Source organism: Cyprinodon tularosa, unplaced genomic scaffold (genome assembly GCF_016077235.1).
Source record: "Cyprinodon tularosa strain WSP-4 unplaced genomic scaffold, ASM1607723v1 ctg607, whole genome shotgun sequence".
In the NCBI taxonomy this organism is placed as follows: Eukaryota; Metazoa; Chordata; class Actinopteri; order Cyprinodontiformes; family Cyprinodontidae; genus Cyprinodon; species Cyprinodon tularosa.
The window spans coordinates 652,187-675,168 of NW_024039349.1; the positions used below are offsets into that span (position 1 = coordinate 652,187).

The 22,982-nt window shown below is 38.9% G+C and overlaps 1 protein-coding gene across 4 annotated transcripts in view; it reads left to right on the forward strand.

Moving 5' to 3' along the window:
* The window catches only part of rgs12b (regulator of G protein signaling 12b), a 76,242-nt gene that overhangs the window by 35,027 nt on the left and 18,233 nt on the right, over window positions 1-22,982 (forward strand). For all 4 annotated transcript variants that reach the window (XM_038307291.1, XM_038307292.1, XM_038307293.1 and 1 more), the window contains exon 6: window positions 18,257-18,278. In XM_038307291.1, coding sequence (XP_038163219.1) covers window positions 18,257-18,278 — 22 coding nt within the window. The remainder of the gene's footprint in view (window positions 1-18,256; window positions 18,279-22,982) is intronic.

The following is a 22,982-nucleotide window of genomic DNA, read 5'->3' on the forward strand; positions in this document are numbered from 1 at the left end:
TGATCGTGAAATCACCTCAAAGAAATGTGGCCAGTAGAGGTTTTCCTTTTATCTTTACATTTCTCAAAAAAAAAAAAAAATCTTTTCACTTTGTTTAGTCAAAGGGCTGATTTTTCCATTTTTGTCATAAGACTGATATACTGTTAAGATACCTAAAGTTTAGACTTGTTTCTCATTTTAATACTGAGACCAATCTAATTTTCAGATTTTCTCAATTGCTTTTTCCATTAAATTCTAAATTTAGGTTAGATTGGAAATCTATAGAGTTTTATTTATGAAATGCCACCTCTAACACTAACAATAATTCACAAACTATGTTTTTTAAAATATAAACCCGCTTTAAACTGAGACAAATGGCATCCCCAAAAGCTGGAAAGAAACCAATATCTGCCTTAACATTTGTTTGAGTGATCCATATGTTGTTGTTTTTTTTCTTGCAAAAAATAAAATCTAGATCAGATAAACAACAATATGAGGGCCAGTATAATCTTTTACTGTAAACGTTCCCCCTCATCAGATGGTGGTAGAAAAACCCGGTTCAAGGACCCTGCTTCAATAAATGTCCATGAAGTGACAGACTTACACTTATTGGGTGTCCTCTAGCTCGATGGCGGCAGATACACTGAGGGATTCTTTCTGTTTCTCGTTTCCTTTTCATATCTTCATTTTAGCCTTTTTCTTTCCCTCAGTCATCAGAATGTGAGCCACCTCTTATCTTTTGTGACATTGAACCATTTCTCATGTTTTCCTGCACTGACAGATGTGTTTTAGGGTAAGCTTGAGCACATTTAATTACAGTATTCACCACAGCTTTGCTAAAAACCCTGTTTAAAGAGGTGTGAGCATCTAGTTTTCTGAAATGCTGCCGTCAGAATTCCAGCTGTGTGGTTTTCTCAGCCTCTGCGGTGCTTTTGGGCGTGCAGGCCGAGCTGAGCAAGCTCCCAAGTACTAAGTACTAATCCTTTGCTGGACTTTCCCTTTAAGATCAGCAGCCCCTGCTAATTAATGCTTTGGCAGCTGCTTTCTGCTCAGTATCTGTATGTTTGTGCATATTGGTTGTCAGAGGGGTGCAGAGTGCTGGAGCCATCCCTGATGTTGCTATGATACCGGGACGTCGAAGGTTAGCATTAACTTTAGCAACAATATGGCACAACGTTTGAAGGGCTTTGGACTCTGATAGGGTTTGTGGTGGAAAAAGAAAGACCAAAAAAAGATCCTGTTTTTTTTTAGTATTTGTTTTTAGAAATTATTTTTAGAGTAAAGGGTTTCTGGGATTATATTTGAGGACTATTTTAATTCTTATCCCAGAGGTTTTGAGTGTTTTACACTGGATCTTAGTTCAGTAAAATGCAATATTTTAAGGGTCGTCTGTCTTGTTTGAAAAGGGAAGATGGAAGGGAGGCTCTGTACTCATTTAGTGAAACCTTTGTTTAGTGAGCTGCAAAAGTTTTAATTTTACTATGTTACCACCAATAAACTGGTTGTATTTCAGTTTGTATTTGATAGACCAACAGATAAAACAAGGCTTTAGGAATAATTTTGAAATAAAAATCTGAGCCTGTTATCTCCAAATCCTTCGGGAAACATATGTCTCTACTAGCTTTGAACATCTGGAGAATTGAGTTATTTATTTTTTATTCCTCTTTGTAAAAAACCTCAAACTTAGACTGGATAGTCTGTGTGAACATTAGCTTTCACATCCTGGCTCTGATTTCAGGGTGGGTTTAGTTTTGGACTTTAACTGGGACATTCTCACACATTTATTCCCTGCATGGTTAGAGTCCCGCTCCTGCTGAAAGGTGTTTTTGTTCCACCTGCTCCGTGTCCATGCTGAAGAAGAGTATAGTAGATGATGCTGCCACCTCCATGTTTGACAGTTGGAACAATGTTTTTTGTGATAACGGTTCACACAAGTCAGGAAGCACTGGATTAAAGCAACCTCTCTCTCTCTGAATGACGACTGAGATTGGTCAATCATTAATACTTCATCCCACAATTTTAAATAATTGGATGCTGCGTATCTTTGTGCTTTGTGTTTTATGATTAATTGCAGCTATCGTGCACATCTCCGTACTTTGTAGGCTACAACAGATTGTGCCTGTCTGTCTCTGCAGACACTCTTTCTTTAAATGCATTCTTAGACTTCTTCCTCCATATTTATGCTTATTTCTGTGCAGGAAACTCCATCATTATGATCTGTGTTCTTAGGTAATATTATTCATCCAGATTCTGAAAGTCAGAACTTTACATTTTCTGTTCCTGCTACCTGTAATATAATGTTGAAATTATTTAAAACAGTCATGTCTATATAACCTTCAGGGAATTTATCTCAGTTTTCAAGAGGAATTTGCTCACTTGGCTTTTGATATAATTGCTCAACCATTTAATGCTACTGTACATTGATGTTTCAGGAGTTAATTTATTATTGTAATAAAGTTATTAGTTATTCTTGTTTGAATAGAGGATGCTATGTGCTCTGTCCCACCCCCAAGACCAACAAACAGTCCCCCAGTCAACAGATTCTCTCACCTGTTCTCTGCAGCTGAGTCTGCTTCTCTAATATTCTCACTGCCTGGCAGTTGGTTTACATTTCTATTTTTAAATCCTTTTTGAAACGCTTACAGTTTCATTTTGGATTTCCAACTTTGCTCAACTATGCTTTGGTGTGTTCTTAGAAAACATGTTGACTTCTATGTTCTCTTAACTGAAGCCAAACTATTTTTTTTCCAGATTAGAATGTGTTAATCCTTTTTGTCCAGACATTTGGAGGGGCTAGAGCTTAGACCATGTGCATCATTTCGGTCTGCGTGTGTATGTATGTGCTGAAGTGTTCTGTGTTCTGTAAATGCATTTGTTTGCTTTGGTTGACCTTTAACAAAGAATTTGTTTCCATCCATCTCTCCTCCTGTCTCATCATCTCCTGGTGTTTTTTTCTCTTTTCAGAGTGGACGGATATTTTTCTTTCTAATTAATTTAATTTTGTTGAAAATAAAGTTGAAAGTTACCTGAACACATTAAACAGTGATTTGAAGTATGAGCAGGAGGAGAAGGGTGGAGAAGTAAAGACCATGCTGCCTTGTGATTGGCAGGCTGACCTTTGTTCCCTCCCCTTCTTGTGTCTAGTGGGGGCGTTTCACTATGGAAACTGAGCCATTCATGTGTGCGTGCCTGCCGGAGAATGAAACTTCCTAGTCCGTGTTTTAGCTCAGAGTGAAGAGGAATGTTGGTGTGAAATAGAGGAAAGAAACAGAGAAATTAAACGCCATCAGCGAGCTACAGCCCGTTCCTTTTAAACAACTTCAACTGATCAGTTGAACTGTTCAGAGGGGTCAGTGGCACTGAGGCATGGCTCCATCCATGCCAGCTGTCTACACAGGCTTCTTCTTGTAGATTCCTCCTGAAGACGGTCCGTCTGCACGTGTGGCTCAGATATGTAAACTGAACAGTCAGTGGGTTTCCTCCTCTGTGAGAGGAGAGCAGGATGAGCCTGAGGAAGAGGCTCTCCTTCAAGCGCGTCTGGAACTTCAATACAGTGAGTACCACACAGGTTTAATCCCACCATCATGTTTTGGCAACTTGAAAACATCAACTAGAGTCCTGCTTATTTGCTTTATAAAGATGAATAAGTCTTCTGCAAGGTTAGAATGAAACTAAAAAAGCGAAGGAGGGAGAAATGGACTGAGTTAGCGTCTATGACCTGCTGCAAAGTGCAGAGCATGCAGAGACGCAGGATTCCACTGACTTCATGTGGAGGAGAGGAATGGATTGAACCAAAAACAAATTGTGGAGCAAGAAATAAATTGCTGTTTATCTATTGTTTCCAGCAGAGAGTGGCTGCTGTGGTGTCGGTTAGTCCCCGTTTTAGAAAAAGGTAAACTAAGACTGAAGAAGAAGCCAGATGTTTTCTGCACCAGAGAAACAGAGAAGAGAAACTGAGACCTGAGACAAATGGGGACAGAGACAGTGGGAGCCTCCCTGCCAAGGCTTCTCTTTGGTGTGTGCATATTCAACCATGAGGAAAAAACAACTTTAAGACAATGGAAATGTTGTCTGGTTGAAAGCGAATTAATTTCCTTCCATCCAGGACGCGGCCCGGCTGCTGTGAGCAGTTCAGGCAGATGTGCCTGATCAGATTCACTTTGTGTTTACGTCTTGTTTTCCTGCTGTCTGCGTTTCAGGCAACAGCAGCTTTTACCAGATATTTCTCACCGTTTGGACTCTGAGTCACATCTCCTGTGTGGCTCTGTTGTGGGGAAAAACCATTATCTGAATTCCTCCCCATCAATGAGGCTGGGTATCGATTTCTGTATGCGCTGCGGGGATTTCTAGGTTCACCCCTGTCGTTCGCAGAGAACGTCACCGTTTAGGAACTATTGATGTATGTGCCGGTCCTCCCGCGCAGCATGTTTCAGGTATTAACCTTGGACTCGCTATGGGTCTTCAGAATTAAATCTTTTTTTTTTCCCAGTCATGATTTCCAAGCTGAGCTAAACTAAATCTGAGCGGCTCCAGTGTTGCTGGTCCTGGCAGGATGACTCCAGCCTTCTCAATGGCAGCCACTATTCCACCTCATATTCAAAAGTAAACACACAGGCACACACTTGCTCACACTGTAGGTCCACCAGCTTCCTCCTCATTGGAAAGTGTGTAACCTTTTAGGGACAGTATGTGCAAGCTATTTGAATGGTTCTAGGTGGGGCCTTCGAGCAGTGATGCCACTGTTTACAGACGTTCAGGAGACGTTAATGTTCTTCCATATTTCAGTCGTCGTTCACTGCAGGTCATTCGAGGAAAATCTCATGCCTTACCAAAGGTGGCAGTTGAGAAAAAGCCTTGGAGCCAGGAATAAGTTCCTGTGGAGCAAACAGGGTTGTCTTTGTGTGTGGGAGTGCATATGTTGTGTGATCCCTCATGCACTCCACCGCTGATCTCTGTCCCTTACTGTCTCATCTCATAAAACAGAAACAGACCTTTATTCATAATCCGCCTAAACAAGGCGTGATCTGGAAACCTGAGGTTTTTTAACAATGGTTTAAAAAAATCAAGATAAATGGTTTAAGATTACTCCCTGGGTTCAGACTTGTTTTTTTTTTTTATCCTGGATTCTAAGCTGTAAGCCAATGATGTGAACCATCCCTTCTTCCATAAAGGAGCGGCTCACACAGAGGCGAGCCTCTTCCTGTACACTGGGACACCAAACCTGACTTAAACGGGACTGACTCAAGGCTATAAGGTGTAATTTTATGATCAAACAGCTGGAAACAAAAGGAACATGTAATCAAACCAGGTTTAAACTGAAGAGAAAACAGCATGATTTAAGTGAGAGCAGATAAGGGATCAGCAGTATGGCCAGGCATGTGGACTGAAAGATTTATTTTGGGATTTTTTAAATTATTTTTATGCATAAAGTTTTAGTTCAGGGTTTGTAGGTGAGGGCTTTGCAGTCAGTATCTTACCTGCAGTAGCAAGCTCCTTTGGTTTCTTCTTTTAGTATCTATCCAGATAAATCTGTCCTGGTTGGTGAGGGCAGCAGCTAGCCCAAAATGGACCCACACCAATATGTACTTCTACTGTCCAAAAACATCTCTGGACCCTTTCATGATATGTGCACAGGGTGTTTTCTTTTTTTAACAGTTGCTGTTTGTTTATAGGAAATGGAAGTTGGAGGCAGGAACCACATATATAATCTTTCAATAGAAAAGTATTTTATTATATTTTATGCTTAGTATGATGCTCTACCTTTCAGTTGTTTCACAGAGGACAATAAATGGTGTCACGCCTCCCATTTCCCTTCATTTCCTAGTTCAAATAATCATCCATGTAAATATCTGTACAATGCAAAATGGCTGACAGTTTAAAGGTCCATAAAAATCATCATTTGCATAAATTGCTTTCATGTTTTTATAAGACTGTAGTTCAAACTCTGTGATCTGTTTGCTCCCCCCTCAGAAAAGCTGCTTCAACCATTGATTACAACCTTCTGGGCTTGTGTTAAATAAAAAAAACACCTAAGAAAGTAATTTAAGGCTAGGTTTGAGACTATCCCTTTAAACAAAAAAACAGTGGGAACACCTTTCACGAAAGTGTTTGTTCTGCTTATTGTAGACATGGTGTGGGAGCATAACGAACTGATCCTAGATGCTTAATTAGTCAGGCTGTCTGCTCAAGTAGCCAGACTGCTGTTAATTACTTCTCAGAAGTACTGCTTATAACTTTCCAGCTTGGAGTCATAGGTGCCTCTGCTGATTTGTTAGAAGAGCCATATCCATCTGTGTGGAGGCCGTATTTCAGCCAGCTTACCATCGGTTTTTAGCAGCATATGTTGGGGATTGTTGCTGCGTTACTTTCTTAACTCTGATTAAAAGACTTTAAGCTGTAGAAATGGTTTGTTGAATAAATGTGTTGTTTGCATCATTATCTTTTGAATTTGGTTTCTAAACTAATAATTTTTCAGCTTTTTTATATATAGACCCTTTACTGATTTGATGTTTTATAAAAAAAATAATAAATAAACTTTATAAACCCCTAGAAGTAATACCTGGCTGATTCCTATGACGCTTCCAACTATGTGATAAACAAGTGTTATTGTCAACTACCATTGACAAATTTTGTTTATAAGTTTATATAATTTAATTTATAATTTATAATATAATTTATAAGTTCTGTAAGTAGGGTTTATGTATTCTACATTTATATAACAACTAGCCTTAAAATACTTTTAAAGCACTGTATGATAAAAAAAAAAAATCTAAAATTCCACCAAAATTGTGATTCTATTGTTTTTTTCTCTGCACTGAGCGCAATTAACAAATATGCCCTAAAATAAACATGTTTGTAGACAAGGTCTAATTAAACAATTAAATAAGCAAGTACAAAAGTTACAGTTCTCTATTTATATCAATATTTTTGTTCCAGTGGGTAGATTGCGGAGTTGAACAGAAAGTGTTAAGTACATCTAACTAACAAGTCCATGTGTTAAACCTGGGATACAGTGTGTGATATTTTAAATCTTGGCTCTCTGATCCAACTCATATTATACAAATCAGAATTCAAAAGTTCACAGATCGCGATGTGTGTCCTCACATTGTACGAACAGACACTCAGGTGCAATCTAAGTACTCACACTGTACGTCCGTAAAGACAGGCCAGGCTCTGGAACAATCCTGACATGCAACACAATAGAGGTAGCTAGTAGTAGAGGAAGAAACTTCTGTTTTTGTTTCACTACAATATTTGAAGAAAGAGCACTCAGTCTGATCATATCACCGCATAAACGTGAGATTCACTCAGCAGCTCAGACCAAAACATCTAACAGGTTTGATCTTCTTGCGACCCACGATTCTTGATCAGGAAACCTTGTAGTGAGGTGCCGATGGCTTCTTACGACTCCCTTGTATACTGCGCAATGCACAATACATGATTTGGCCAAGAGTCGGCCCGATCCCCAAACTTATCGCACGCATGGAAATTGTCTCAAAAATGACCAAAAACCGCACAGTATACGGCAGGTATTAAATAGCTTAACTGGTACTTCATCCTGTAGTAGCATTGCTAAACATGTGTTACCCTGATAATCGCTGAGACACACATTCCCTTTTATTAAAAGCAGAACATTCACAGACGATGGAAGAAGCTTTCCTCTTTGTCTACAGATGGTCATTATTCTCTTCAACGCCAAATGCACTCTTGTCCAAAGTCTACTTCTGCGGGACTTTACTACTATGCTGAAAAATGCTAACTTCTAGCACGCATGCAAAGAATTGTGCGCTAGCTGCAACTCTCTCTTCCTTCATACGTGGCGGAAAACTACCATGCAGCCCCCATTTAACTCCAGTGTTGTGAAAGTTAAAAGCTCAAGACATCATCATCTGGGCTTTACCAACTCTTTATACACTAATCAAACTAAAGCCCCATTTATAGCACCCTCTGAAAACTGATCCGTGAAGAGCTTGGATTAGTTAAGAGTGCGGATCTCTGTTCCTGAAGACTGTTCACACACCACGCTCGCACAGGTCCTCGCCTCCTAGTGACGATCAATGGTACTACTGCCCTCTAGAGCTAAACAAGCAAATCAACACGGCAGCGCCCGTAACATTCAGGAAGTTTGCGGAGAGTCAGGCGAAGAAGACAGCCTTTGGTAAATTTACTTAAAAGAGTTTGCTTTTGGGAAGTGGATACAACAAACGATAGTCTAATCAGGGCTTATAGATACAGGAAACAATTGATGTTGAAGTTCATCACACTGTTAAGCAGAATCATCACTGGAAATCGTGTGGCAAGGTAGGAAAGCTTGTATTTTATAAATGTCTGAAATTTCATGATTATGGAGGCTGACTGTAAAGAGATGACATAGTCTACTAATGCACTTTTTGTTATCAGAGAACCATGTCAGAACTTAACTGTGCCGAGCCCTACTGATGAACTAGTACCAGTTTAGTGCAGTTCGGCTGTTTCTGGTGCAGTCCAGTTCAGTTCTGCGTACCATTTACACTCAACAGTTATCTCGGTTACCGTGCTCGGACCGATCTCGGCACGGTCTCAAAAGGGTAGTGTAAATGGGGCTCTAGAGTATCTGATATTAGTTGTCTGGTTTTTAAACAAGAGGAAATGAAATCAGCATGATCGTTCAAAGTGAAAGCCTGCTGCTGACCAAAACTAATACAAAGACCTGTCTCATATTTGCCAGAACAACATATTAATAATCCACAAAATGTTTGGAAGAATATTTATCTCCAAAACAATTATTTCCCCAAATAAATATTAAGTTAGCCATAGAAATCTTTTCCTGAAGGAGCAGAAGCAGTTAGAGACCGTGATTTCAAGCAATGTCCACATATGTGACCCTGCCTATGAAAACCCAGCTAAAGTCATTTTTTGGTGAATCTCAACTTAATGTATAAAACCATTCTACACAATGTTAAGAATGTATTCTGAAAAATTCAGATTGATATCTCTAAAATTCACAGAGTAGGGCCATATCAAAGATTGTGCTGCATACGGGTTCAGAAAAACTGACTTTTGAGAAATTCCAATGTAAAGATTTGGAACTCAAAATTCTAAACTAAAAATACTTTCAACACTGATGCATCTTGGAATCACAATTATCCTGGCAGTGTGTCATACACCAAATTCAAGTTTAGATTCTGCTTTTTCAATTAATATCCAACAGATGTATATAAAAATGTTCATGTTTAATAAAAATGGATCTATTTAGTATGATGATCATGGCGAAAAAGCATACAAATTATACTAAATGAATGTCTAGGTGGTACCAGATGAAGCTGATTATGTAAGCAGTTGCATAACACAATACCATGATGTTACTATCAGATCATGTAGTCATGTTATTTCATTATTATTATTATTATTATTATTATTATATTATTATTATTAGTAGTAGTAGTAGTTGTCAAGTGATTTGATCTTTGCTGTGCTATTCCCACACTTGAAGGGTTGTATTAAGCTGAACATTAAACTGGATTCCACTCAATGACCAAACTGTTGTTTCATTTTTCCCTTTTTTATTCTTCTTCTTGTGTTGTTTACAGGTTTACAAAATCATTTAATTAAGCAGGTGAAAAACCTTTGAAAGAAATGAAACCAAACAAAGCATTTACCATATAGCAAATTGTAATAGTTCTGAGAAATGCAACATTAAATATATTTATGAAAATAGACTATGTTTTTAACTTTAAATTAAGACCATTTAGTTTTTAATTATCATAAAAAATGCATCAAAAAACGTATTAACGCATTTTAACCGAAGCAGATTTATGGAGGTTATTTAACTCCATAGATTACATGAATTCTTAAATAGCAATAATAAATAACCAGTGAGTGATTTTTAGTTTGTTTTAAATATGCATAACATAGACTATGAAATTTCATTTTAACTGTTAGAAGTCTATTTTAATCACACACAGAAGAAAGATGCAAAAATTACCCCGTGCAACAGTTTCACAAACACATTCATTTGGATTGTTCAACCGCAATATTAAATCACTGAAAAAAAAAGTTACACCAGCATTTTTTCCAACCAAATAAAGCAAGCAAGCAAGACTTACAAGCCAAAATTTTCATGACGTACCGTGTGAGTATTTATAAGCTTAAAACTACAAACAAACATTTCCCGCACGTCTCAACGCCTCATCAGCGCGGCGCATACATTCTTTTCACAACAGAAATGCAAGCTTACCGGCTGTCTGTTCAGTCCTTTGCTTCCTTAATACACATTTTGCACAGCTTCTTCCACTGCCCGAGTAAACGGGGGCTTTTTATTTTCATGCTGCGATCCTCTGCTTGAACTAGGAAGTTTGTCTCACCTTTTGATTGACTGATTGATTACATACAGGTAAACTGCGCGCTCACGCTTAAACAGCTGATGTAAACAAAAGGGGCGTTCGCCGCAACAGTAGTAGTCGTAGTAGTAGTAGTAGTAGTAGTAGTAATTTAATAGTATCACATAATGTCACTTTGCATTTTGCTCAAGTACAGTACGTAACATAATGAAGTCAAAACAGCTGGGAAAGTGGCACCGGCTAAAATCGGAAGTTGTTGCTTCCTCTTCATTAAACATCGTAACAGATGCGCATTGATCTCAAAGTTTGTACACTTTTTAATGATAGAAAACACAAGTCTTTCGATAGAAATGCAGTGCCTAAACCAAACCACACCCAATTTAACCGTTGTTTGTACACATAAAATAATCCCAAAGATCATAGAAAAAGCAGCGCGAATGCATCAAACTTCCGGAAATTTTTAGCAAAAACAACACGATGTAAGGTTTATAAAATCACAAAATACGCTATTTATCATGTTAGAAATTGACTTTTAAACAACCATCCATAAACCTCAGTACTTAATCTATCATTTACAGCAATAATCTCATATAGCACAATTTTGACATTTTTATCGATATGACAGCTTTGACGTAGCCTGACGTAGTCCGACTCAATTCTAGTCAGAATATGAGTCTGATACTGCTCCATAGAGCTGTGATTATGGGGCGTGTTTCGAACGAACCAGGAAAAAAAATGCCTCTGCACTCAATTGGATAGATCTACAACCAATAAGAGCAACGGAGTGAGTGACGTATGTTAAGCGAGGCATAGTTGTTGTCCACAAAAATCAAAGCGTGCAGTTTCACGCCTAGAATAAGAAGATGAGACTTGATCGTGTTTCTCTGTTCCTCTTTTAAAATTAATTTGCTGTCGATATCTTCTAGAACAGACCTAATAGCAGAATCTACTCACCCAAACTCTCCAGCGGCAGCCATTATTGTTGTCACCCTAGCGCGCTTTGGTCACGTGGTTGATTACGTTACTCTTGATCATCTGTCCATCATCGTATAAAGTCCGCCCTGACAATTTGATTGGATCGCCTGACAGTGGGCGATAATACTCGCGCTACTATGGAGCAGAGCCAGACCGAACTTCCCCGAACTCAAACCTTGTGGGCGGGGCTAAGTTCTGACTGGCACCCAGGCTAGCTTTGACGACCTTTATTGAATAATTAGACGTTGCGACTTTAGCCGGGTTCTCATGGGCGGGGTCACATATTCCTTAAAACCTATCAATCTGACTAAATGTAAGTAATTTCGCATAGAAGTTTCAGAACAAAACAAGTTTCTTTTGCCAATTATCACAACCATTTGATGACAATCTCTACCACTAATGGTAACACCAGCAGTAATTAGGTCCTTAAGTGTTTGCATCAAGATGCTGCATATCTTCCATAGTCTGTTGCAAAGAGTGTGTTCTCTGGCATCCACTTTTGGATAAAAACACCAGAGCAAATGATTTAAATAACCTCAACAAGCAAGATCTATGAACTCCTCTAGAGAGGATTTCACAAAGAAACACATTTAATAAAATAAATAAAATGAAGAACTTTACGGACAACAGTGAACATCCTCCTCAGACTGTTAAACAACAGTGTCTTTAGCCAAAGGCTTCCCCAGATCTGCATAAATACATCCGCTACAGAAGATCCTTTCTGCCTACAAATAATAACATATAAAAAAAAAACTTGTTAAAAAAAAAACTTTTATAATTACAGCTACAAAAAATGTCCCTTTGGGATTAATAAAGTATATGTAAATTGAATTAATATTAGGGGACTATAACTTTTTCATAAAGCATCAACTTTGCTTATTTTTTCCCCTTAAATCAATTATTTTCCTCTGTAGATGTAACTTTGTACTTACTCCAGTGAATTTTTATTTTATATTGCTTTGCTTCTGTGGGAGTTTTAATCTTGAAAGAGTCGTTATTATGGTCTGTGAAGAGATCTCTCACTGCAGCCCAGCCTAAATCCACCATAGCTGTTTCCAGAAAAAATTCTGATTTTGAACCAGGAAAACTTTCAGCCCATCAACGACTTCTTTGTGGTTATAAAACTTCCATCAGTACAGCTTTGCTTTTGTTTTTTCTTCTTCATTAGACTCTACTGACATTGCATTTAGCATATGACGAGTAAACAAGTTCCAGTTGATATCTGTAGAAAATCAATAAAATTATGTAACAATCTTCACTTCAAGCGCTAATCTAGATTTTTCTGAGATATTAACTGACACAATTAATGTAATCAAGTTTTTACTTGAAAGAAGATGCATATTTCACTGTTGCTGTAATACATACATGTGTCTCCCTAAATGCCGGTTATGGAGAGTGGAATTTGAAAAGGGAATTTCTGGAAAACCCCAGTTATTCTCTCTGGGTTGTTAGGAATGACCAGGACCTGCAAAAAGAGGAGGGAAACACCGCCTGAGTGACTGAGGTAATACAGGCCTGGTTTGGCGGAAAGCTATGGTAATGAGACACGGCGACAGGAAGAAAAAATTAGATTATCGGAGAGGGAAATGGGGCAAATAAAAGGAAGGGGAGCTGGAAAACACAGCCTGTCTGGAAATGATCACAATAAAAAAATATATATATATTAATATGGTTTTAGCTGAATACTCACACACATAAACAGACCCTAATAATAAAAAAAATATAGCTTTACCAGATGTCAGACATGGGATTTAACAGTATTGCCCACAGAGAACTCCCCACTAACTTACTAAATGTTGCAGAGAGACTGAGATCAGGTGGTGTCAGAAAGGTATGGTTAGATCAGTGAAGAGAGCATTTAACAAGACTCTGACCCTGTTATTAGGCCCTTCCTCTTTGCTTTTTAAGCCACACTGACTTCCTGTTCAGACATGTTGGATCTCTCTCACCTGCTGCTGCCAGTCTCTGCACTTTCTGACACATTCATACGTCTAATTACACTGATCGAGCTCTCTTGGCCAGTCTGTGTGGCTCACCACAAGACGTGGACAGTCTGTGTATAAGGACATATAGCTGTGTGATGCTTCATATTCGGATATGATGAGATTTGCTTTAACAACTAACATATATTAAATACTATTGACATTGGTACTACTACCAATGTCAATAGTATTTAAATAGGGAAATGTAGTACTACTGCCCGCACAGTCACCATCACAGCTGATGGTTATTAGGGCATAGAAATTGGCTAATCTTTGAAAGAGCTGCTGGCTCTTTAGTAAATTGTCATGTCATTGACATAACATGGATCCACTGCTTAAGTTCAGATTCCTCTTCGTTGCATCAATGTCAGAGGATGAGAGAGCACATACAGTTAGTCACAGTCAGAGAACCAGGACTACACTGAAAAAAGGCCAAGCTCCAACATCTAGGAGGATAGAGATAGAATTAAACAGAATAATGAAAAGGAGTCCCTATGTCCTCCAGAGGTCTAAGAGGTCTAAGCCAATAGACCTCTGGAGAAAGCCAGAGAAACCTGAGTCTCTTTAACTTTTGTTCCCTGTTTTAGGGTTATTATTGGATCAAGCCTTTTCTATCATTCTACAGTATAAAATAAGTAATAAACATTAGCAGGATTCATGCTAAAAGCATATCGTGTCAATATTGGTATTGGTCAATTCTCAAAGCTTCAATATTGGTATTAAATCTGAAAAAAAGTTGAATTGGAACACCCCTACCAACGGACTATGTCAAACCTGTCAGATTTTTTTGTTTTTGTTTTTTTGCTGAAGGGATGTGTGTTGGTTATTTCTGAGTAACAGAGGTTATAGGGCACAAAACATCTCGGAACAGAAGTGCACAATTTGGACTTGTTTTAAGCATAAATAAAAGTATGTAAAAAGAAAACGCTAAAAGTTATAGCCTGTCTCTAATTGGTTTACTGAACTCAACAATGAACTTTAATTTAAAAAATAAACAGTCACAATGGCTCTTAGGCAAAGAGAATTTACTCTTGCTTAGCTAAAAGAAAAATAACAGTTAGATTTTTATTCACATCATGGTTAATGAGAACTGAGGCTTGTATAAAGATTATTATCATTATTGTTGAAACCCAAACACACAATCCTCAAAGCATGCAGACTGATGTGTTTCTACAAGCAGAGAACCTACTGTAAGCGGTTTTAATTAGCTTTAATTCTTTTTTTTTAAGTTCAGACGTTATGCAGCTCTGGAGAAAATAAAGAAACCACTTCATGTTTTTTTCCCAAACCAGCATTCATACACATATAACAGTCATTGCATTCCAGTATATGCTGAATCCAACACTAAATACTTCAAGAAGTACTCATCAGCTGTATCCATAAGCATAGGGAAGGACTGCTTGAAAGCAAGCATAGGAATACGTTTGCATTTGTGTCATATATTTAATTAGAGGTAGGAAAATATTGCATTTCCATGTATTTTCCATATTTTGCAAATGCTCTAAATCACCAGGATGCACAGTGTCTGTGTATTATAAATATGCTCACATATGTTTTTTTATATATATTTATAATATACAGTACAGACCCCATTTGGGACAAGCATGTAAGAAAATGGATGGATGGTTGGATGGATGGATATACAGTACAGACCAAAAGTTTGGACACAGAGTTTCTTTATTTTCATGACTATGAAAAGTGAAGATTCACTCTGAAGACATCAGAACTATGAATTAACACTTGGAATTATATACTTAACAAAAAAGTGTGAAACAACTGAAAATATGTCTTATATTTTTAGGTTCTTCAAAGTAGCCACCTTTTGCTTTGATTACTGCTTTGCACACTCTGGGCATTCTCTTGATTAGCTTCAAGAGATAGACACCTGAAATGGTTTTCCCTTCACAGGTGTCCCCTCTCAGGTTTAATACGTGGGATTTCTTGCCTTATAAATGGGGTTGGGACCATCAATTGTGTTGTGCAGAAGTGAGGTGGATAAACAGCTGATAGTCCTACTGAATAGACTGTCAGAATTTGTATTATGGCAAGAAAAAAGCAGCTAAGTAAAGAAAAACGAATGGCCATCATTACTTTAGGAAATGAAGGTCAGTCATTCTGAAAAATTGGCAAAACTTTGAAGCGCAAAAACTATCAAGTGCTGCAAAGAAACTGGCTCACATGAGGACCGCCCCAGGAAAGGAAGTCCATGAGTCACCTCTGCTGGGGAGGATAAGTTCATCCGAGTCACCAGCTTCAGAAATCACAGGTTAACAGCAGCTCAGATTTGAGACCAGGTCAATGCCACGCAGAGTTCTAGCAGCAGACACATCCCTAGAACAACTGCTAAGAGGAGACTGTGTGAATCAGATCTGTGTGGTAAAATAGCTGCTAGGAAACCACTGCCAAAGAGTGAGGTGTGCAAGAACACTGGGACCCTTTTTCCACCTGGATCCCCTCTCTTTTTCGCCCTTATGTCCCTCCGTTGTCGGACAAAATTGCTCCCACTTTGTGACCGCCTCAGCCATATCTCGATCCATGGCCAGTTTGTGATTGTCCCTCTTGCATTGTGGCGTGGAATTACACAGCGCGGACCACACTTCAAAATTTAGCATAAATCAAAAAATGTCTGCGTCACACACTGCTGCGGGAGTATAACCAGCCCTTTACAAATACAGACGGACCGAATGGTAATGGAAAACCAACCGGACATTATGGTGATGGAAAAAAAGCAGAGGAAAACCGTTGTGGTTGACATAGCAATACCAAGTGGCTGCAACATCAGGAAATAGGAACTTGAGAAAGTAGAGAAATACCAGGGGCTCAGAGAAGAGCTGGAGAAAACCTGGAAGGTCAAGGCATCAGTGGGACCCATGGTCATTAGGGGACTTGGGGCAGTGACCCCCAAACTTGAGGAGTGGTTACAGCAGATCCCTGGAAATACATCAGACATCTCAGTCCAGAAAAGTGCAGCTCTAGGAATAGCAAAGATACTGCGCAGAGCCCTTAAGCTCCCAGGCTTCTGGTAGAGGGCTCAAGCTTGGAGGTAAAAAGAGGGGAGACTACCCCTCTTTATGTTATATATATTAGTGGTGGGCCTTTATCTGCATCAGGCAATAAAAATGATATTGCCTTTATTTTCACAGTTGGGTTTGGAGTTGGTTCTATGCTAATGATGACTTTCACCTTGATAGTTTAAGGCGGATGTAAAGCTGGGGGCGAGAACGAATCAGTCTGCAAACTTGTAGGTTTGCTGTGAAATTACCACATCAAACGTGACGTGCTGACATGGATGCAGCTATAAGCACAGCTTTATCAGCCAAGCTAATCATTCCTCTCGCTCAGTGAATAGCCACAAGCTGCGTGGCTGATGGGCTCAAGCTGGTTCACCAGGTGACCACAGGTGACCCATCTTACAAACTACCTGCAAGGCAAACTATCATGAGGAGAATACATGACCAGCGCGCCGCGGAAAAAGCCACCAAAGTTGATAAGTTAGTCGAGGTGATGTGTGTTTCAGATTTTCAAACACACTTTATTGTGGCACATGTTTAATTGGAAGTGGGACACTATTTTTTGCAGCAAAAACACAGTAACAAATTATCAAAAAAAGTATTTATTGCTTTTTCAAAATCTTAAGTAAGATTCCAATTTATCAACCTACTTTTGAGTCTGGCTTTTCTCATTTTAAAGCTACTTATAACAAAACATAGAGCACATCTACAGCTAGTTTATGATGTGTGTATGTGTCAATAAGATGACAGAGATTGAGCACAGACCTTCCCAACTACACACGCACTTAAGAGAAGTTGAATTTCTTTTGTTCCGTTCTTATGGACATTTTGCTAACATTGTTTGGGGGGGTGGAATGGAAAAGTTTGGAAACCTCTGAATGACAATAATGTATTTGGAACTTGAACTTTGAAGCTAACAGGTTCATTTTACTCAGATAACATAACCTCACTAATGCAAAAATTAGTCCCCTGATGTAATTCACAGGTTTGTATTAGAAAACTCATAATTCAAACAGTTTTGAAAGTTGTGTCTCATTTATTTTCCTTTGTTACGCCTATAGATAAATGCTTTCTTAGACAAAAAAAAAAAAAAAAAAAAAAAAAACATGCGTAGCCCATTGAACCTGACAGACTGGTAAAAAAGTCAAACAGACAAATATGAAGATCCCAACCATCTAGCTGAATGTTAACTTATGTGAAACATTAGCTGGTACATGAGTAGTTGTTTAAAAAGCCTTTTTTTCCCCCCAGTTTCATAAAGTCTATAATATAAAGGAAGCCTTTAAATATAGCCATATAAGGCAGATGGGAAAGTAGGGAAACCTGAAGTTTTGATTCCTGCAACAGAGTAGATGTTAGAGCAGAGTTTAACTTTAGAAACAACCAGACTGTTGGTTCAGTCTGCAACCTAAATATCCTTTACTACTGTATTTTTGTTGTTTATTTGGTTTTCAGAGCTGGATCATTGTTGATTTAAGACCCCCCAGTTGGGTCCTTATCCCAAATCTGGTGAACCATTCAAACATAGTTGTCGCACTCTCTTCTACCTGCTAATGTTTCACTTGTTTTGCATTTGGTTTTAGTTTTTTTCCTCTCTACATGAGTACATTGAATTGAATTAATGCGCCTGTAGATAAACATCTCACCCCACTGTTAAATCACCCCCATTGTCACCCCCTTCACCTTTTCTTTTAGTTAAAACACAATAAGCCCAGCCCCCACAGAGATGAGGTCTCCCTGCAGAGCAGGCACAGCCTGTTCACAGAGGACTCCACCCACTCTGAATACAATGAATGTGGGCACTTACCTGTTATGGAGTGAAAGTATAAACGATGACGGGACCCGGCCTGTAGAAGTCAGCTTGTGGCTGAGAGTGCATGTCTGGGCAGCTGTCTGATGGCCCTAACAGACTATGGTGGACTGGCTGAATGTGTGTTAGTGCTGGGCCAAGGAACACTTCTAACCCATGTCTCTGTGTTTCTCTTTTCAGTCTGCTGCAGTCTCTGATGGAGGTGAGTACATGTACCTTTTAAAATCTGATCACCTTTCATTATATTTTCTCCTCATCTTTATGGCTCTTGGTAGTTAGATTTCAGGAAACATCTCGTTTTATATACAAATCTGTAGATGTCTGTGCTGTGTTTTTTGCACAGCAACATCTCTCACTGCTTCCAGTCATGTGGGCCCACTTTGCGTGTTTTGAGCTTCCTTGTTCTTCCTGTTGTGCATACCTAAGTTTCTATTCCAATTTCCAAAGACTGCTAATTATTCCAAGCAGACTGAAGGTGTAAGTGTAAAGCTCAGTTTAAAGAGGGGTTTCAATTTAAACCTTCAAGTCAGTTTAGGTGCAGCAATAAAGCAAATTTGATGTTTCTAAGCACAGAGAGTGAGGGAATAAACAGTAAATCTGTTGATTGTTTTCTCAGGCTGTACAGTTATTCTGGTTTAACCTGCTCTGCTTCTTCTCCACCTCTGTCTGCTCTTTAACAGCTGCAATCAATGCAAAGTCCTAGATTTGTTGGCATTTTAACAAGAGGTGAAGATATCCTCAGTAAATCAGTGTATAAGACACCGATTGCGAGAGAAAAGGATCTGCTTTAATGCAACTAAAGACAAAATTACCTTTTTTTGTTTCGTGACAAACTGATTTATTTTGATTCGTATAAAGCTAGAAGGATGTTGATGCTTTAGATTTCCTTAGAGTACAGCCCTTTTACCATTCAGCCATTTGTAGTTTTAGTTGTTTCTTGGCTGGCAAAATCTAAATCAGAAACATTTCACATTTGGAACTGCTAAGGCATTGTTTCATATCTACTTTAGCTCGCTATCAAAAGTGATTCCGTATATGCTGCTCATTTACTCCAAAGAGCATTCTTTAAATAAGTCAAATGATTTTTACCAGAGTAAGTTAACTCAGCCTTACTTTGCTTTTATCAGGCATTACAATCAGTCATATTTGGTTAGTCATCTAACCCAAATGAGGATCAGCAGCACCATTGTTTGAGCAGTATCAAATGAATTGTTTGGAAAAGCTTCTAGAATAAAATCTAATTATACATTAGAAATACAATTTTTATAAATTTTCATCCTTGTAAATATATCAAAAAAGGTAGGAGCAATCAAAAGAGAGATGTATGCTTTGTTATCGGCCCCCATGAATAGAAGTGTGGAGCAAAATTGGTATGGAATAGGGTTGCCCTTCTTCAGCTGAAGCAAACTGATCTAGAAACAAGTACCGGTATTTCTGAAGCTCTGTTGTCAGAAGGCCCACTTCCTTGTGAGTTACCATGTGAATGCACTCTGTTGGGGTTTCATCTATTAACATATATAGGATAGGAGCAGATAGGAGTTAAAAATGTAAAGGCTAAAGGGCTCGTCAAAGCGTCCTTTAAACAAGCCCTTCATCAGTACTGCGCTTTAATTGTGTGCCTGTATATCGTGAGTTTGTGTTTGTGCTTTAGTGTCCCCTCCCTCGACTCTGAATTATTTATTATATTGAGGCCTGTGTGCACTTGGATCACTTACCTGGCTGGACGCTTGGCCCTGTGTGTAAGCGTGCATGCATGTGTGTGTGTGCGATAGTGCGACATGACTCTCTCTGCGGTTCCTCGGGTTGTCGTCCAGGTTGCTAACCAACGGCAGCAACTCTCTACACCTTCTTATTCCCTCTCTTTTTAGTTTCTTCCTTCCAGTGATGTCAGCTGTTTGTGCCCTTTATTGGACTGTTTGCTCAGCCTGGTGTGTTTGAGCTTGTGAGTGGGGAGGGGCCCTGATAGAGGGATTATGGATGGAGGGGCTTGGTTACCCCAAAGGATTCGATACCTGCCCCGCTGGCACCACACTGGCTCCTACCAGCTATACCCAGGTGAGGATAACAGGAGCTCTGAAGGCTGGAGAAAAAATCTCAAGAGTAAGAAATGGCAATAAAACGTACTGAATGATGGAGACTGTGGTATTGAATATCTGAGTTACTACACTGACTGAGGATAAGGAGGAAAGCTATTGCTGTAGGTGATGATTAAATATTGTACAGTACAGTAAATGTCTTTCCAATAAATGATTTAAGTGGTCTAGTTTGATGGGCACGATTAAAAATGTGGACCAGAATCTTCCTTCTTACCTTTTTGCGGTCTGACCTTACATATTTTGTCAATGTTTCGTCCTTTAAGCAGAACCGTCATTTGATTTAATTTGCAAACATTTTCTCAGTCAGCCAGTTTTCTTTGTAAGGCTTAAAACATCTTTTCCTTGATTAACTGTTCATACCCATTTATTTATCTATTTTTTTACAGTCCAATTACAAATACAAAATGTAGTGTTCTTTCTGGATTTTGAATGAAAGACTAAAACAAGTGGTTCTTATTTGTAAAGTAAGACAAAGCCAAAGGAATTGCTGTTTTTAACAAGCCATGAAGAGGACAAAGATCATCGGGTAGCGAGAAGCTAACAGATCATCCCTCTGGTGGAAGGTGGGGAGGCTTTTCTTGGGTGCCTGTTCGTAGTTTACGATGGATGACTTCAAATACAGACCACAACTGGTCAAAAACTTGTTAGAGGCCAAAGAAGACTTGAGTTGAGGGTGGAAGTTTGGATCGCTGTAGGAGAACGAGCGTAAACCTGCAGTCAGAGTTATGGTGGAGCGGCTTGGATGACGGGATGCTCATGTGTAGGAAAGGTCAAGAATAATGCTGTCTTCACGTGGTCTGGTAAAGATTCTTTCTACTTGTAAAACTGAAATACCAGCGCATTGTGTTCAAGTGCTTTTGTTAGGGTACCGAAGAGGAACATATTGGAACCAAAGATTATCCTGACCTGCTACTTGGGCAAAACAGTTATAGGGTCATCTCCTAGTTCCAAAACATTTTGTGGTCATTGGGGCGCACTACAGATCAAATCCTGCTGGCTGCTATCCCAAACAGACTGCTAGCTATCTGATAAAATCTAAACAACACAAGTTTAAGTGGAAATGTTGTTTAAAGAAATGTTCATCAGAGCATTGTGTAGGGTACAAACACAAGAGAACAATGACATACTCGCCATACAGAATCATTTCTCTGCTTTCCAACATGCTGAAAGGTCAAAGTTTACCTCATGGCAGCAACTCGGGTATCCTACAATTTTTGTGGTTCTTCATGTGCAATTTTTATGTTGTTTTTTGGTATTTACCATAATTATGATACCACCTGAAGGCCGCATTGGTCCAGTTTGAAGACATTTTGATCACTTCTGAGCTGTTTTATGATTTAAAATCTTCGGCTGTGTCTAAACCGCCCTAACCCCTAGATTCCTCAATCACTATATAAAGCGGGGACTATATAGTGGACGTTATAGTGAACTCAGTTAACTGACTGTTCAGACAGATGATCACTACTTTTCACTCCCTGTTGATCTCGTAGATCTGCCTCTCCGCGTCAGGTTGTCAGGTAGGGTCAGCCATAGGCGACAGCCGATCTGACAGCAAATCCCATGATGCTTTGCAAGGAGAGCTCTCCTCCCAAAAATTTCTAGGATATATCTGCTCGTCTAGTGACCATGGGTGATCACTACTTTTAAAGGTGCATTGTGGGAAATTTCAAGTTCACTACTTTTTCATCCTTTATACTTTCGAACATTCATCTAAAATGGTGTAACCACTATATAGTGGCATATATAGTGATTAGGACGGACATTCGGACACAGCTTTCATGTCGTAGGCTTGTAGAGACAGCCTCCAGTGGAGAGTCAAAAGTTTTCTGCAAACATACAGTTGCACATATTCTGTTGGGTTCATTTATTTCCAGTTGGCGGTTTATGTCTTACATTGTGATGGTTTAGTTCATAAAATCTTCTGAAGTTTGTTGTTTTAACAAAATGTGAAATAGGTCAAAGGTTATGTGAACTTTTGCAAGGCGCAGCTGAGTAGAAATATAAGAAGTGATATCGATATGACCATGATTAAATGATCCGACTGCATTAAAGACAAACATTTGCAAGCAAAAAGATTGTATACATCTTGATTCCTTTCTGAGGAGCTGCTGCTAAGAAAGAGTTATACACTAATGAGGAAACCCACAAATTTGCAGACTGTCATGAAACCTTGTGGATTCTTTGCTCTGTGGCCAAAAATAAAATTAGCTGTTGGCTACGATAAACTAAGATGGAACAAAATAATACAGCTTTGTTTTTAAGATTTCTGCTTAATGTATTTTCTAGTTGACCTTTTGAGAGTCTTGTTTTATCAGGCTGTCTCTGTGATGGCCTCTGTGACGCTGAGCAGAGCACTTGGTTTAGACAGCACCGACAGGTTTACACAGATGAATGTTTTCTCCTTATACACAGTGATAAATATTCATTAATATTTAGTAGATGTTTTAGAAGTTTATTTTTAATCTGCCCTTGAAGAGATCTCCATTTGGTGCAACTGATTTGAAAGTTTCAATGTGAAAACTGTCAGTGATAAAGAAGCGGAAGAGTAAAAACATAAGTCACATTGAAACTATCCACTGATTTTCCCAATCTGGGGTTTCTAATCGGAGAGGCTTTAGCTGTGGGCATAATTCCCCTCTTTACCCTCGCTTTTTTTTTTTTTTTTTTCATTTACTGGATCTGCGTTGTTCAGGGCACCTGACTGCTGTCCTCCCTCTGGCTGTTCTTCCTTTTAGTTTTATCTCAACATAGCAGGCCGCTTATGTTAGTCTGGCCTGCAGCTCATTACTGGTTATTCTCAGCTCCCCTCT